Source organism: Mauremys reevesii, linkage group 1, assembly GCF_016161935.1.
Source record: "Mauremys reevesii isolate NIE-2019 linkage group 1, ASM1616193v1, whole genome shotgun sequence".
NCBI lineage: Eukaryota > Metazoa > Chordata > Testudines > Geoemydidae > Mauremys > Mauremys reevesii.
The window spans coordinates 349,584,385-349,597,374 of record NC_052623.1 but is presented as its reverse complement, the minus strand read 5'-3'; the positions used below and the strand labels follow the sequence as shown (position 1 = coordinate 349,597,374).

At 43.7% G+C, this 12,990-nt stretch overlaps 1 protein-coding gene across 3 annotated transcripts in view; it reads right to left on the bottom strand.

Annotated features, from left to right (window-relative positions):
• PRKCQ (protein kinase C theta) overlaps positions 1-12,990 on the bottom strand; it is a 90,142-nt gene that overhangs the window by 57,576 nt on the left and 19,576 nt on the right. For 2 of the 3 annotated variants that reach the window (XM_039519610.1, XM_039519609.1), the window contains 3 exons: positions 10,452-10,613; positions 10,210-10,361; positions 5,453-5,578 (listed from right to left, as the gene is read on the bottom strand). In XM_039519610.1, coding sequence (XP_039375544.1) covers positions 5,453-5,570 — 118 coding nt within the window. In that variant the 5' untranslated portion in view covers positions 5,571-5,578; positions 10,210-10,361; positions 10,452-10,613. The remainder of the gene's footprint in view (positions 1-5,452; positions 5,579-10,209; positions 10,362-10,451; positions 10,614-12,990) is intronic. The other variant, XM_039519611.1, reaches the window with a different exon arrangement.

Below are 12,990 nucleotides of genomic sequence, written 5' to 3'. Positions count from 1 at the left end.
GACAGTCCAAATATACGAAGTGTGTTATTCAGTTAAGAGAATAATACACAACAGTTATTACCTGAAACAGTTACCCAGACACTTCAACTACCAATGCTGGATTCGATAAAACAATAAAACAAGTTTATTAACTACAAAGAGAGAGATTTTAAGTGAGTACAAGCAATGAGGCATAAGAGTCAGAAATGGTTACAAGAAGAACAAAGATAAAATGCTTTTTAGTGCCTAACTTAACCAACTAGATAAGATTCAAGCAAAGTTTCTCAACACATGCTTCCAGCAAGGTTAAAACGCTTCAGGTCAGGACCCCTCCCCACAAAGTCCAATGGCTGTTTTCCTTTGTTTTCTTAGGTGCGATGCCAGAGACAGACAGGGAGAGACAGGGATGCCTTGGGGTGTTTGCCTCTCCTGTTTATAGTTTAACCCCTCTTTGAAAAGCATTTCCAGCTGAGAACCAGGAGACAGGCAGTCTGCTGGAGGAAAGCGACTCCAGGCTGCTTTTCGCTGAGATGCAGATCTCTTTGTCCCTGTCCCCTTTCTTGCCAAAGAATGATCACTTGGTAGGGAAGGGCCCATCAGCTTTGCTAAGACCTGGCTGGGGCATCAGCTTGCTCTTTGTCTTTGGGAAACTGGTATAATCAATCTCTAGACTTATCTGGGAAACCTATTTCAGTCATGATTTCAGCTTATGTTCTTAATTTTACATATAATGTGGCTATATGGACTTTACCATGCTATTACTGATCAGTAAGTGATGAGTTTTCAAATTATACCTCCCAAGGCATATCTTGTACAAAGACTATTACAATAGCGTGTAGGGTGTGAAGACAGGGGTGTATTCCATCACAAGCTCATTCCATCCTGATATATCATTGGACCCAACTAACAAAAACAAATCCATTTAAATAATTTAAGTTTGTAAAAGACACTAACAATAGCCAAAAGTTCATTGAGCATTCCCTGTGCTATAGTGGGAATTTAGCATCTTTTCCCCATAAAAGCCTTGGAGGTAGCATGGCCAGAGCATAAGGCTCAGAGCCAGGATTCCTGGATTCTATTACCAACTTCGCAACTAATTAACTGAATCTCCTTGAGCGTTTCACCGAGCCCAATATTTTCATGCTTAGGTATCACGTTTGGGCACCTAAATAAAAACAGCCTGATCTTCACAGATATTGAGCAGGATCTCAAGTATTGAGTGGATCTAATTTACCTCAATTTCAGTAAGGTATTTGATACGGTTCCACATGGAGAATTATTATTAGTTAAATTGGAAAAGATGGGGATCCATATGAAAATTGAAAGGTGGATAAGGAACTGGTTAAAGGAGTACAATGTGTCGTACTGAAAGGTGAACTGTCAGGCTGGAGGGAGGTTACTAGTGGAATTCCTCAGGGATCAGTTTTGGGACCAATCTTATTTAATCTTTTTATTACTGACCTTGGCACAAAAAGTGGGAGTGTGCTAATAAAGTTTGCGGATGACAAAGCTGGGAGGTATTGCCAATACAGAGAAGGACCTGGATATCATACAGGAAGATATGGATGACCTTGTAAACTGGAGTAATAGTAATAGGTTGAAATTTAATAGTGAAAAGTGCAAGGTCATGCATTTAGAGATTAATAACAAGAATTTGTTATAAGCTGGGGACTCATCAGTTGGAAGTAACAGAGGAGGAGAAGGACCTCGGAGTATTGGTTGATCACAGGATGACTATGAGCCGCCAATGTGATATGGCCGTGAAAAAAGCTAATGTGGTCTTGGGATGCATCAGGCGAGGTACTTCCAGTAGAGATAAGGAGATGTTAGTACCATTATACAAGGCACTGGTGAGACCTCGTCTGGAATACTGTGTGCAGTTCTGGTCTCCCATGTTTAAGAAGGATGAATTCAAACTGGAACAGGTACAGAGAAGGGCTACTAGGATGATCCAAAGAATGGAAAACTTGTCTTATGAAAGGAGACTCAAAGAGCTTGGCTTGTTTAGCCTAACAAAAAGAAGGCTGAGGGGAGATATGATCGCTTTCTATAAATATATCAGAGGGATAAATACTAGGGAGGGAGAGGAATTATTTATGATCAGTACCAATGTGGACACAAGAACAAATGGATATAAACTGGCCATTGGGAAGTTTAAACTTGAAATTAGATGAAGGTTTCTAACCATCAGAGGAGTGAAGCTCTGGAACAGCCTTCCAAGGGGAGCAGTTGGGGCAAAAGACAAATCTGGCTTCAAGACTAAGCTTGATAAGTTTATGGAGGGGATGGTATGATGGGATAGCCTAATTTTGGCGATTAATTATCTTTGACTACTCGCGGTAAATATGCCCAATGGTCTGTGATGGGATGTTAGATGGGTTGGGATCTGAGTTACTAGAGAGAATTCTTTCCCAGGTGTCTGGCTGGTGAGTCTTGCCCACATGCTCAGGGTTTAGCTGATCACCATATTTGGGGTTGGGAAGGAATTTTCCTCCAGGGCAGATTGGCAGAGGCCCTGGGGGATTTTCGCCTTCCTCTGCAGCGTGGGGCACGGGTCACTTGCTAGAGGATTCTCTGCACCTTGAAGTCTTTAAACCATGATTTGAGGACTTCAATAGCTCAGACATAGGTTAGGGATTTGTTACAGGAGTGGGTGGGTGAGATTCTGTGACTTGCGTTGTGCAGGAGGTCAGATTAGATGACCATAATGGTCCCTTCTGACCTTAAGTCTATGAGTCTATGAGAACAGCAGTATTGGAAACAAATGGTTACAGAAAAGTTAAATCATAGCACACATTCTAGAATCTAGACTTTGTTAACTAGATACGAGCCTGCCTTGTAGAACAATGCTCACCCCAAATCCTTTCACCATTTGACAGCCAGGCTGACGGTGACCCCATTTTCCTACAACAAACATGGTGTCAGCTTGCATCCTCCATGAACAATCCTGTGTGCTTCCTTGTATCCCTAGTAGCCCTTTGTCTTTAGTCACAATCAGGACACACCCTGCTGCTGTTTTCTTTCTTGTAGATTTCACAATCTTTCCACTGGTATCTGGGGTGTGTGCAAATAGGCATCCATTGTAAGACATATAATATACATATGGCTAGACACAGAGATGAACGTCTGTCTGAAAGGAACGTGTCCAAGGTTTGTCATCTCCTGGTGACCTACCTTAACTCCAGATCTTCAGAACATAATTTTCAGTATGGATATATACCTTCGTCAATATTGTCCGTGTATACATTTTGCAATGATTATGCCGACCAGTGGGCTACTGGCTCTTACTTGAGACTTCACATGCCACTCTTTGGTGAACAATAATGCAGATATTTGACCCAGGGAATCCCTGGAAAGCCATGGGCACCCCTCTGCCAGTTGGCACCAAGTGATCCCTCAATCACAGTCTGTCACTATTTGTGTCCGGCACAGAGCTGAGAACATTGTCGGGACTCAATGAACAATAATCTGTTAAGCGAGGGACATAACTTCAGAGTCTTCTCTAATGGAATAAACCAAGATTCCCCAAATTTATTTTATTCCCTTCTGAACTGACAGAGACTTCAGTCTGAATTGTGGCTCCTTTAAAGAATTCACTGAAGAAGACACCCCGGCTACGAATACAGCTGAATGAGAAAGTATTGCTTTCAATCAAGGCTGTGAGTTTTAAGATCCTAAGGATCTGGTGGCATCCATTGTTTTCCACCTACATGCATTGATATCCCTACATTTTCCAAAATCATTTAAAATATATTATGAAAGGGTCAATTTTAACACTGCATAAACAAACATAGTCCACATTTTCTTAAAAAAAAACAACCCACGGTCAACTGTTGAATTAATTGTTTTAAAAGTATAAAAATCTTCTTTTACTAACTACTGTAACACCTTGCAGGGCTTGTGATATAAAGAGACTCCTCAGGCAGGTTGATTTCTAAGACAGTCACCTGAATTATTATTATTATTGTAGCATCTCAGAGCCCCCGTCATGGACCAAGATCCCATTGTGCTAGATCACAAAAAGATGGTTCCTACCCCCAAAACCTTACAATCTAAGTATAAGGCAAGAGACTACAGATGGATACAGGCAGATGGGGGAATACAAGGAAATAATGAGACAATGGTCAGTGTGGTAGGCAGTGGCCAGCAATTAGACTAATGATTAAAATAAACAATGATCAAATGCAACAGTAAATACAAGAAATTCTTGAACAATAATTATGACCTGATTTTGCAAATACTTATGGATGTGAGTAACTTTAGACATGTGAGTAATCTCATTGGGACTGTTCTCATGCTTAAAGATGTGTGAAAATGGCTTCAGGACTACGGCCCATATAAATCATAGAATCATAGAATATTAGGGTTGGAAGAGACCTCAGGAGGTCATCTAGTCCAACCCCCTGCTCAAAGCCTGACCAACACCAACTAAATCATCCCAGCCAGGGCTTTGTTAAGCCTGACTTTCAAAACCTCTAAGGAAGCAGATTCCACCACCTCCCTAGGTAACCCATTCCAGTGCTTCCCCACCCTCTGAGGGAAAAAGATTTTCCTAATATCCAACCTAGACCTCCCCCACTGCAACTTGAGCCCATTACTTCTTCTTCTGTCATCTGGTACCACTGAGAACAGTCTAGATCCATCCTCTTTAGAACCCCCCTTCAGGTAGTTGAAGGCTGCTATCAAATCCCCCCTCATTCTTCTCTTCTGCAGACTAAATAACCCCAGTTCCCTCAGCCTCTCCTCATAAATCATGTGCTCCAGCCCCCTGATCATTTATTATTTTTATTATTATTATTTTTTTTTTTTTGTTGCCCTCCGCTGGACTGTCTCCAATTAGTCATTCCACTATCAAAACTGTAACAATACGTGCATTTGGAGCTGGAAAACTGGCTACTCTAGTGTTTTCTCTTCATACCTACGTGTAAAATCCCCTCAAAAATATATCTTATACAGGGCAGTGATTATGCTAAACAGTTCATTCAGTTTTACACGATTCTGCCTGTTTGAGCGAGATTTCCCAGGCTTCTTCAAACAGAGAAACGGCTGCACCTGGCTGTATCTCTAAAAATGGAATGAACGTTTTAAGTTATACCCCTGTATCTCAGAGACACCCAAGCAATCTGCACCTAATTTGAATAAAAATGAAACATGACTTGGCTCAGCTAATTCTGGAGCAATGCATGCTGGGATCTATAGTCTCAGCACCCATGAGCCCACAGAAAAGATGAGGACTTTTCCAGGCTACATTTTAAATACCTCATGGTCTTGAAGGCCCCAGTGAGCCCAGTCAAGCCGTGCATGATGGAGGAATTATTCTATGGAATACTATAGTTTTTAAAGTTTGTTATTAAAAGATGATACAAATGCTTATAAGGATCTCAGCACACATTTTACGCACAAGTAACACTGCAGAGAGGCACACATCTATAACAGCCACATAAGATGTATATCTTAGCATGTATATGCTTACCTGATTCCTCTGCTTCTTTGACCATCACCGCACAATAAGGATTAATCACCTCCCCTTGTGATGGCAGGTAGGGGCCGCTGTCATAGTTTGATAAGCCAATCCGAAGAAAGGGTGACATGACAGATCCTGTGTTGAGGAAAAGAGAAATGATATTTGGGAGAGTCTAAAAGTTCCCTTTGTTTTAACTAGCGTCACTGGTAGTCAGGGGGCAAACTAGCAGCTATTTATCCATCTGAAAAGGGGCTCTATGATTTCCTCTTCTGCCTAGCAAGTTGCTTGACTAGCACAAAACTGTCATGAGGCTACGCATGAGTGAGGTAATGTAAGCGGATGTGTTGATTTTAAAGTTTAGGGGGGAGGGACAGCTCAGTGGTTTGAGCATTAGCCTGCTAAACCCAGGGTTATGCGTTCAATCCTTGAGGGGGCCATTTAGGGAACTGGGGTAAAAATCTGTCTGGGGACTGGTCCTGCTTTGAGCAGGGGGTTGGATTAAATGACCTACTGAAGTCCCTTCCAATCCTAATATTCTAGGTGTGATTTAACCAGTTGCAAGGCATTTGCTGGAAATGCACTCACCTGGCTTCAGAGTACCACTGATTCAACACTAGCTCACAAATAACCACACATTGGAACTACAGCAAGAATGAAACCAAGTCATATTCATGGGATAACCCCTCCTTTAGTTTATGAGCAGTCACACGCTCACAAAACAGAACACAGTGGGGAAACACTGAGTTTTGGGAACACCAGTCTATTGGAAACCTGAAAGTGAAACATGACGCTGTGAAAAATTGAAGCACCATTTATATGAAACATGGAAATGATGCCAGGCATCAAATCACTGGTTAGCTGACACTTATTTATTGGCAAACCTTTGAAGCGAAAATGCTGCTCATTGGATCCAGAGCTTTTTGGAGGGCCAGAGAGGAGAACACTTATGGAATCATAGATTCACAGAAATGTAGGGCTAGAAGGAACCTCGAAAGGTCATCTAATCCACCCCCTGCACTGAGGCAGGACCAAGCAAACCTAGACCTGACATATGTTTGTTTAACTTGTTCTTAAAAATCCTCCAACGATGGGGATTTGACAACCTCCCTTGGAAACCTATTCCAATGCTTAATTATCCCTATAGTTAGACAGATTTTCCTAATATCTAACCTTAATCTCCTTTGCTGCACATCAAGTCATTACTTCTTTTCCTATTTTCAGTGGACATGGAGAACAATTGATCACCATCCTCTTTATAACAGCCCCTAACATATTCATGCATTAACAGGTATGTTGTGAGCAAAACACAAGTAGTCATTCTTCCGCTCTACTCTGTGCTGGCTACGCCTCAACTGGAGTATTGTGTCCAGTTCTGGGCACCGCATTTCAAGAAAGATGTGGAGAAATTGGAGAGGGTCCAGAGAAGAGCAACAAGAATGATTAAAGGTCTAGAGAACATGACCTATGAAGGAAGGCTGAAAGAACTGGGTTTGTTTAGTTTGGAAAAGAGAAGACTGAGAGGGGACATGATAGCAGTTTTCAGGTATCTAAAAGGGTGTCATAAGGAGGAGGGAGAACACTTGTTCACCTTCACCTCGAAGGATAGAACAAGAAGCAATGGGCTTAAACTGCAGCAAGGGAGGTTTAGGCTGGTCATTAGGAAAAAGTTCCTAACAGTCAGGGTGGTTAAACACTGGAATAAATTGCCTAGGGAGGTTGTGGAATCTCCATCTCTGGAGATATTTAAGAGTAGGTTAGATAAATGTCTATCAGGGATGGTCTAGACAGTATTTGGTCCTGCCATGAGGGTAGGGGACTGGACTCGATGACCTCTTCAGGTTCCTTCCAGTCCTAGAATCTATGAAACAAAGATTGGTATCAAGTCCCCCCTTGGTCTTCTTTTCTCAAGATTAAACATGCCCAGTTTTTCTAACCTTTCCTTATAGGTCAGGTTTTCTAAATCTTTTATCATTTTTGTTGCTCTCCTCTGGATTCTTTCCAATTTGTCCACATCTTTCATAACACGTGGTGCCCAGAATTGGACACAATACTACAGCTGAGGCCTTACCAATGCCAAGTAGAACAGGACAATTACCTCCTATGTCTTACATATAACATTCCTGTTTATACATCTGAGAATGATCTTAGCCTTTTTTGGAACTGCGCCATACTGTTGTCTCATATTGAATTTGTGATCCACTATAACCCCCCAGATCCTTTTTAGCCATACTAACCAGTTATTCCCCATTTCGTAGCTGTGCATTTGATTTTACTCCCTAAATGTTGTACTTTGCACTTGTCTTTACTGAATTGAGTTTTGTTGATTTCAGAACAATTCTCCAATTTGCCAAGGTCTTTTTGAATTTCAATCCTATCCTTCAAAGTGCTAGGAACCCCTCCCATCTTGGTGCCATCTATACATTTTATAAGCACATTCTCCACTCAGTTATCCAGAGTAATTAATGAAAACATCAAATATTACCAGATCCAGGACAGATCCCTGCAGATCCCCACTAGTTATTACTTCTCGGTTTGACAGCAAGCCATGGATAACTATTCTTTGAATATGGTCTTCCGGAACAAGCTCCACCGCTCTATACCGATATTCCAGTCATGAGATTTATCCCACCAATTGATGCCAATTAAATCAGAATTTAGCTTATGTACAATACTTCCAGTTCTTTCTGTTTAGTCCCCATGCTCCTTCCATTTGTGCATAGACATCTAAAGCCTGGTCTACACTACAGAGTTAGGTTGATGCAAGGCAGCTTACGCCAACCTAGCTGCATTTAAATTTCACCCCCGCTGATGTAACCGCCCTGCTATGCCGATGTAATAACTCCACCTCCAAACGCGGCATAGAGTCAAGGCCAATGTAGGTAGGTCGACCCAGTGTCAGTATAGACACTACGTTGCTTATGTCCACTGTTACTGGCAGGGCCAGCTCCAGGTTTTCTGCCTCCCCAAGCGGCTAGAAAAAAAAAAAAAAAAGCCGCAGCGCAATCGCACCACTCCACTCTTTGGCAGCAATTTGGCGGCAGGTCCTTCATTCCGACAGGGACTGAGGGACCCGCCGCCGAATTGCTGCCAAAGATCCGGACGTGCCGCCCCAGTAGCAGCTGGAGTGCCGCCCTTTGGTATTGGCTGCCCCGACCACCTGCCTCCTTAGCTGGTGCCTGGAGCCGGCCCTGGTTACTGGCTTTCAGGAGCCGTCCCACAATGCCCCACACTGACAGTGCAATCAATACAAGTGCTCCCGGTGAGGATGCACCCTGACACAAGGAGCCAAGTGTAGGCACACACAAGCAATGCTGTCACTGAGGCGGCTGCATGCTGATTTAAGATAGGTTGTGTAGATGTGTCCTAAGATATGTTAAGCCACTAAGAAATACCAGACAGCGACTTATTTGTTCTCCTCTTGTAGCTTTTCTACAGCTTGCAGTGAAAAGATGTCGCAAAGTGATAATCATGTCACTGGAATAACTCTTCATTTACAGATTATTGGGTGCCCACCATAGTCATATCTAGGTCTCATACAAAGTATAAAAGCTCAACACTCTGCTCTGGCCCCTCCAATGTCTCCCAGTCCACTGCAGCTGCCAGTTTAAGACCTTGCATCTAGTTGTCAGAGCCATTAATGCACAGGCGCTGACTCCGTGGGTGCTCTGGGTCTAGAGCACCCCTGGGGAAAAATGGTGGGTGCTGAGCACCCAACAGCAGTCCCCCATCAGCACTTCCCCCACCCCCCCCAGCGCCTCCAGCCCTCTGGTGGGCCCCACGGATCAGCACCTCCCCCTCCCTCCCCGCACCTCCCGCCCGCAGCAATCAGCTGTTTTGTGGCATGCAGGGAGGCTGGGAGGGAGAGGGGAGAAGCGAGGAAGTGGCACACTCAGGGGAGGGGGCGGAACTGGCTGGGAAGAGGTGGGGCAGGGGTGGGGGTTGGGGGAATGGGTGGAGTGGAGGAGGGACCTACCCCCCCCCCCAGCAGTTTGAAAAGTTGGCACCCGTGCATTTATGGCTCAGGTCCTACAAACATAAGAGAGTGAATTTCCATCTATGAACCCCCTAAAACAGTGTGATTCTCTGGGACAATGAAGGTCACAAAGCCCAGAAATAAGTATGTGAGAGCTGGAGGCAAAGCATTCCCAGTTAAGGGGATCTGAACTTCCAGAAAAGATGAGCTGAATACAGAGTCTGACCATTTTTAGAAAACACTGAAAAACTTTCTCACGTTAGAAAGGTTTTCCCACCCTAACCAGAACAACATTCACAAGAACAACCACCACATCTCACTTATACACACAAACACCCTCTCCCGAGCAGAGCATTTTATACGCTGAAAAGTAAGACGTGCCAGAGACTGTATGAAATTCACTGGGAGGGATTTTGGTATTGCTAGTCTATTTTTGCACAGAAAATGCTCCGATATGGTCATGGGCAGCAGTACAAAAGCCTAAAATAAACAGAATCGACACATGCGCACGGTCCACAAATGGCAAACCCCGTCTGTAACCTCTTGCTGCCTTTTGAACAGCTTAGTTCCAGCATCAGTCAACTGGTTGATTAAAAGGATACACCTTGCACTGTGCTCTGAAAGCCAAACCTGGCCTTCCATGGACTATGAGTGGAAATAAATCTCACAGTCCAGAACGGACAGCTGAGATCACCCAGCCACCAGTGCTCCTATGGACTGACAGTAAAAACAACCCAGCTGACCTCAAAGGCCACACGAAGGAGGATAGGGTAAATAAAGCCATTTTTCTTACCTGTAAATGGAATTTTACTGATAGACAAGGTCAGTCGCTAACTAGATGGATTTTCCTTTTCATCACATCTGTAGAAAACATGGAGCAATGTCACTGCTGTCTCTCATTGTCACTGCTCCTGGGGCTGGGCTGCCTTTAAAACTCTGGACTCTCTGTTTAAGGAGGTGGGAGAAAGGAGAATGAATGGGGGAGTCGGAGCAAAACCGGGCCGTAGCCACTTGCCAGAATGGCGACCGTCTTACCAGGCAATTTGGAGAGACGAGAGTCCATCCCCCCGTGCTGTGCAGAAGTAGTGGGTGACTGCAACAGTCAGAAGGAGTCTTTGTAAATGCATGACTGTGCCCCACAACCCTAGCCTCTGGCAGATCCTCTTGCCATCTAAATATGGTAAAACCCTCTTCTTCCTGGTTTGGAAAATAAAGACAAACATCTACAATTAGGATTGAAATAAGATTTGGGGCAAACGTTTCGGGCCTGGTTTTTCAAAGGTGCTTAAGACTCACAGCTCAGCACCTTCGAAGGCTGGGACACCTGTTCTTTTCTTGCACGGGCACTAGGGGGTGTTTATTCGCTGCTAGATCTTTTAAGGGGTTCGTCAAGGGATTTCTCAGATAAGTTGCACCAGTATAGGGACGGTCCACAAGCTTGGCATTATTGTGAAGGTTCTCCTCCCAATTTTAGCTGAAGTGCCCTGTGATCGGCCGCTTGTGTAGCTGCTAATCTGGCTAAGACACAGATTGAACTCTAGGAGGAATCACACGGGCACTTAGGTACTATGTCTAAGAAAGTGGAAAGCCTTTGGATGCCTTGAGAGGGGCCTTATGCCTAGGAGAAAGAAAACTCCATGAGCTCTTCATAAGACCCCAGGCAGTGCACCAATGATTGTCAGACTGTGGCAGGTGAAAATCTGAAAGCTCCTAGGGTCACTTCGAAAGACTACCCACATGCTTCTCTATAAGATCTCAGTGTGTGATGTTGCTGGCAAGTAGAAGAAAATATTTTCAGAAGCATCTGTGATTTGTAGCTTTCCCAGGAGTTGCTGGGGAGGGTAAATCACAGGCTGGAGTATCTGAAATTTAGTTTCTGTACTGCAGGATAATACAGGGAATTAGCACCATCCATCTCTCCTCAGTTCTTGGGTGAGATATCTCTGGAGTTAGCTTCAGTAGCTTGGAGATACATCAGTATTAGAAAGATAGGTCCTTGAGGGACGCTGGTGAGGCCATCCATATTATCAACCCAGGCTTGGATAGGTTTGCATGGCAACAAACAGGATGGGAACAGATATGGAGCAGCACCAAGAACCCGGGGAGTAGAAACCCCCTCCAAGTTACTTATTAGGAGCGGGGTCCATGATAGTAAGGAAGATGGGGCATCAGGAAGAGGAGTGACTTAGCCTGGATTGATGGAAAAACCCAATCCAAATAGATAGTAGTCTCCCCACAAAAAACAAATGCATTGTTCTTCTTTCTTTGTCTTCAACAATTCAAACATTTCCTACCCCCCTGAAATAAGAGGCCTAGCTAAACTGGGAGGGGAAAAAAACTAACCTGAGGAATTCTGGCAGCAAGATGTAAATATAAATGCCTGTGCCAAGCAATGGGCATCAGGGCAAACTAGCAGGACCCTGAAGACAGCCTGGGGCTGACACTCAAAACCTCTGCAATCTTCTGCTCATGCCTGTTCAAATATGAAGTAGGTAGAAACCCATCTTTTTAGAGGCTGACCCTGCACAAATGGAGTGAGGAGATTAATATAAATAGCACAGTAGGAGTTTGGTTCCACTTTGCATTTGTTTATACCATCAGTTCTCCATTTTTTTCATTCTGCTAATGACCTGGCAAGAGAAAGATCCCTTAATGGATACATGTCCCAACACCCTAATTCCCAACTGTTTGGCTCTCAAAACAATCCACTCCGTGGACCCTCAGGAAGGGCTGTGGTCACCATTAAGTGGTCCACTGACCCCATGCTGAGCGGCACTGGCTTATAGTCACTGCATGATGGCAGGGGATGGATCACTTGATGATTCCCTGTTCTGTTCATTCCCTTTGAAGCACCTGGCATTGGCCACTGTCAGATGACAGGCTACTGGGCTAGATGGACCTTTGGTCTGACCCAGTACGGCCGTTCTTATGATTAAAAAGTATAATACAGCACTTTGGGAATCTTTGAGCATGAAAATCAACAAAGCAATCTAAATATTTTTCTATAGCTTCTTGACACAGAAATACCCCAAATGCAACTAAATCATTTTCTCAAATATTTAGAAAAACTTCACTTAGGTGAAAAGTATTAGGCTAAATTCATCACCAGTGTTACCCACTGAAGTGATACATTTACTTTAGCAATGAACGTGGTCCATCATGTTGACAGCAAAGGTCAAAGTTTAAAAAAAAATCAGTTTTGAAGAGTTATCAGATCTCAAATCAGTACCTAGGGCCCACCCCTCATACACCATCAGTGTTAGGAGCCAAGTCTGTATTCCACTGGAGAGTCGAAAACCCTCTTTCCAATGGAAAATAGCATTTACTGTAGCCCTGGTTGGCTGCACAGTAACTGACCTCAGCAGCATGTCACTATATTCTATTGAAAATCAATTTTAGAGACTCTTACCACATATCAGTTATAAAGAACTGGAGCCCTGGATTGGGGACATTCAGGGCACTTCCCTTAAGCTGATCTGTCACTCAGAGGTTCTAGAAATTGAAATGTCATGGCAATCAAGCAGTCATCAGCAAAGGAGAGAGGATATTTTACATAGCTGTGTGGGCCCTTTGC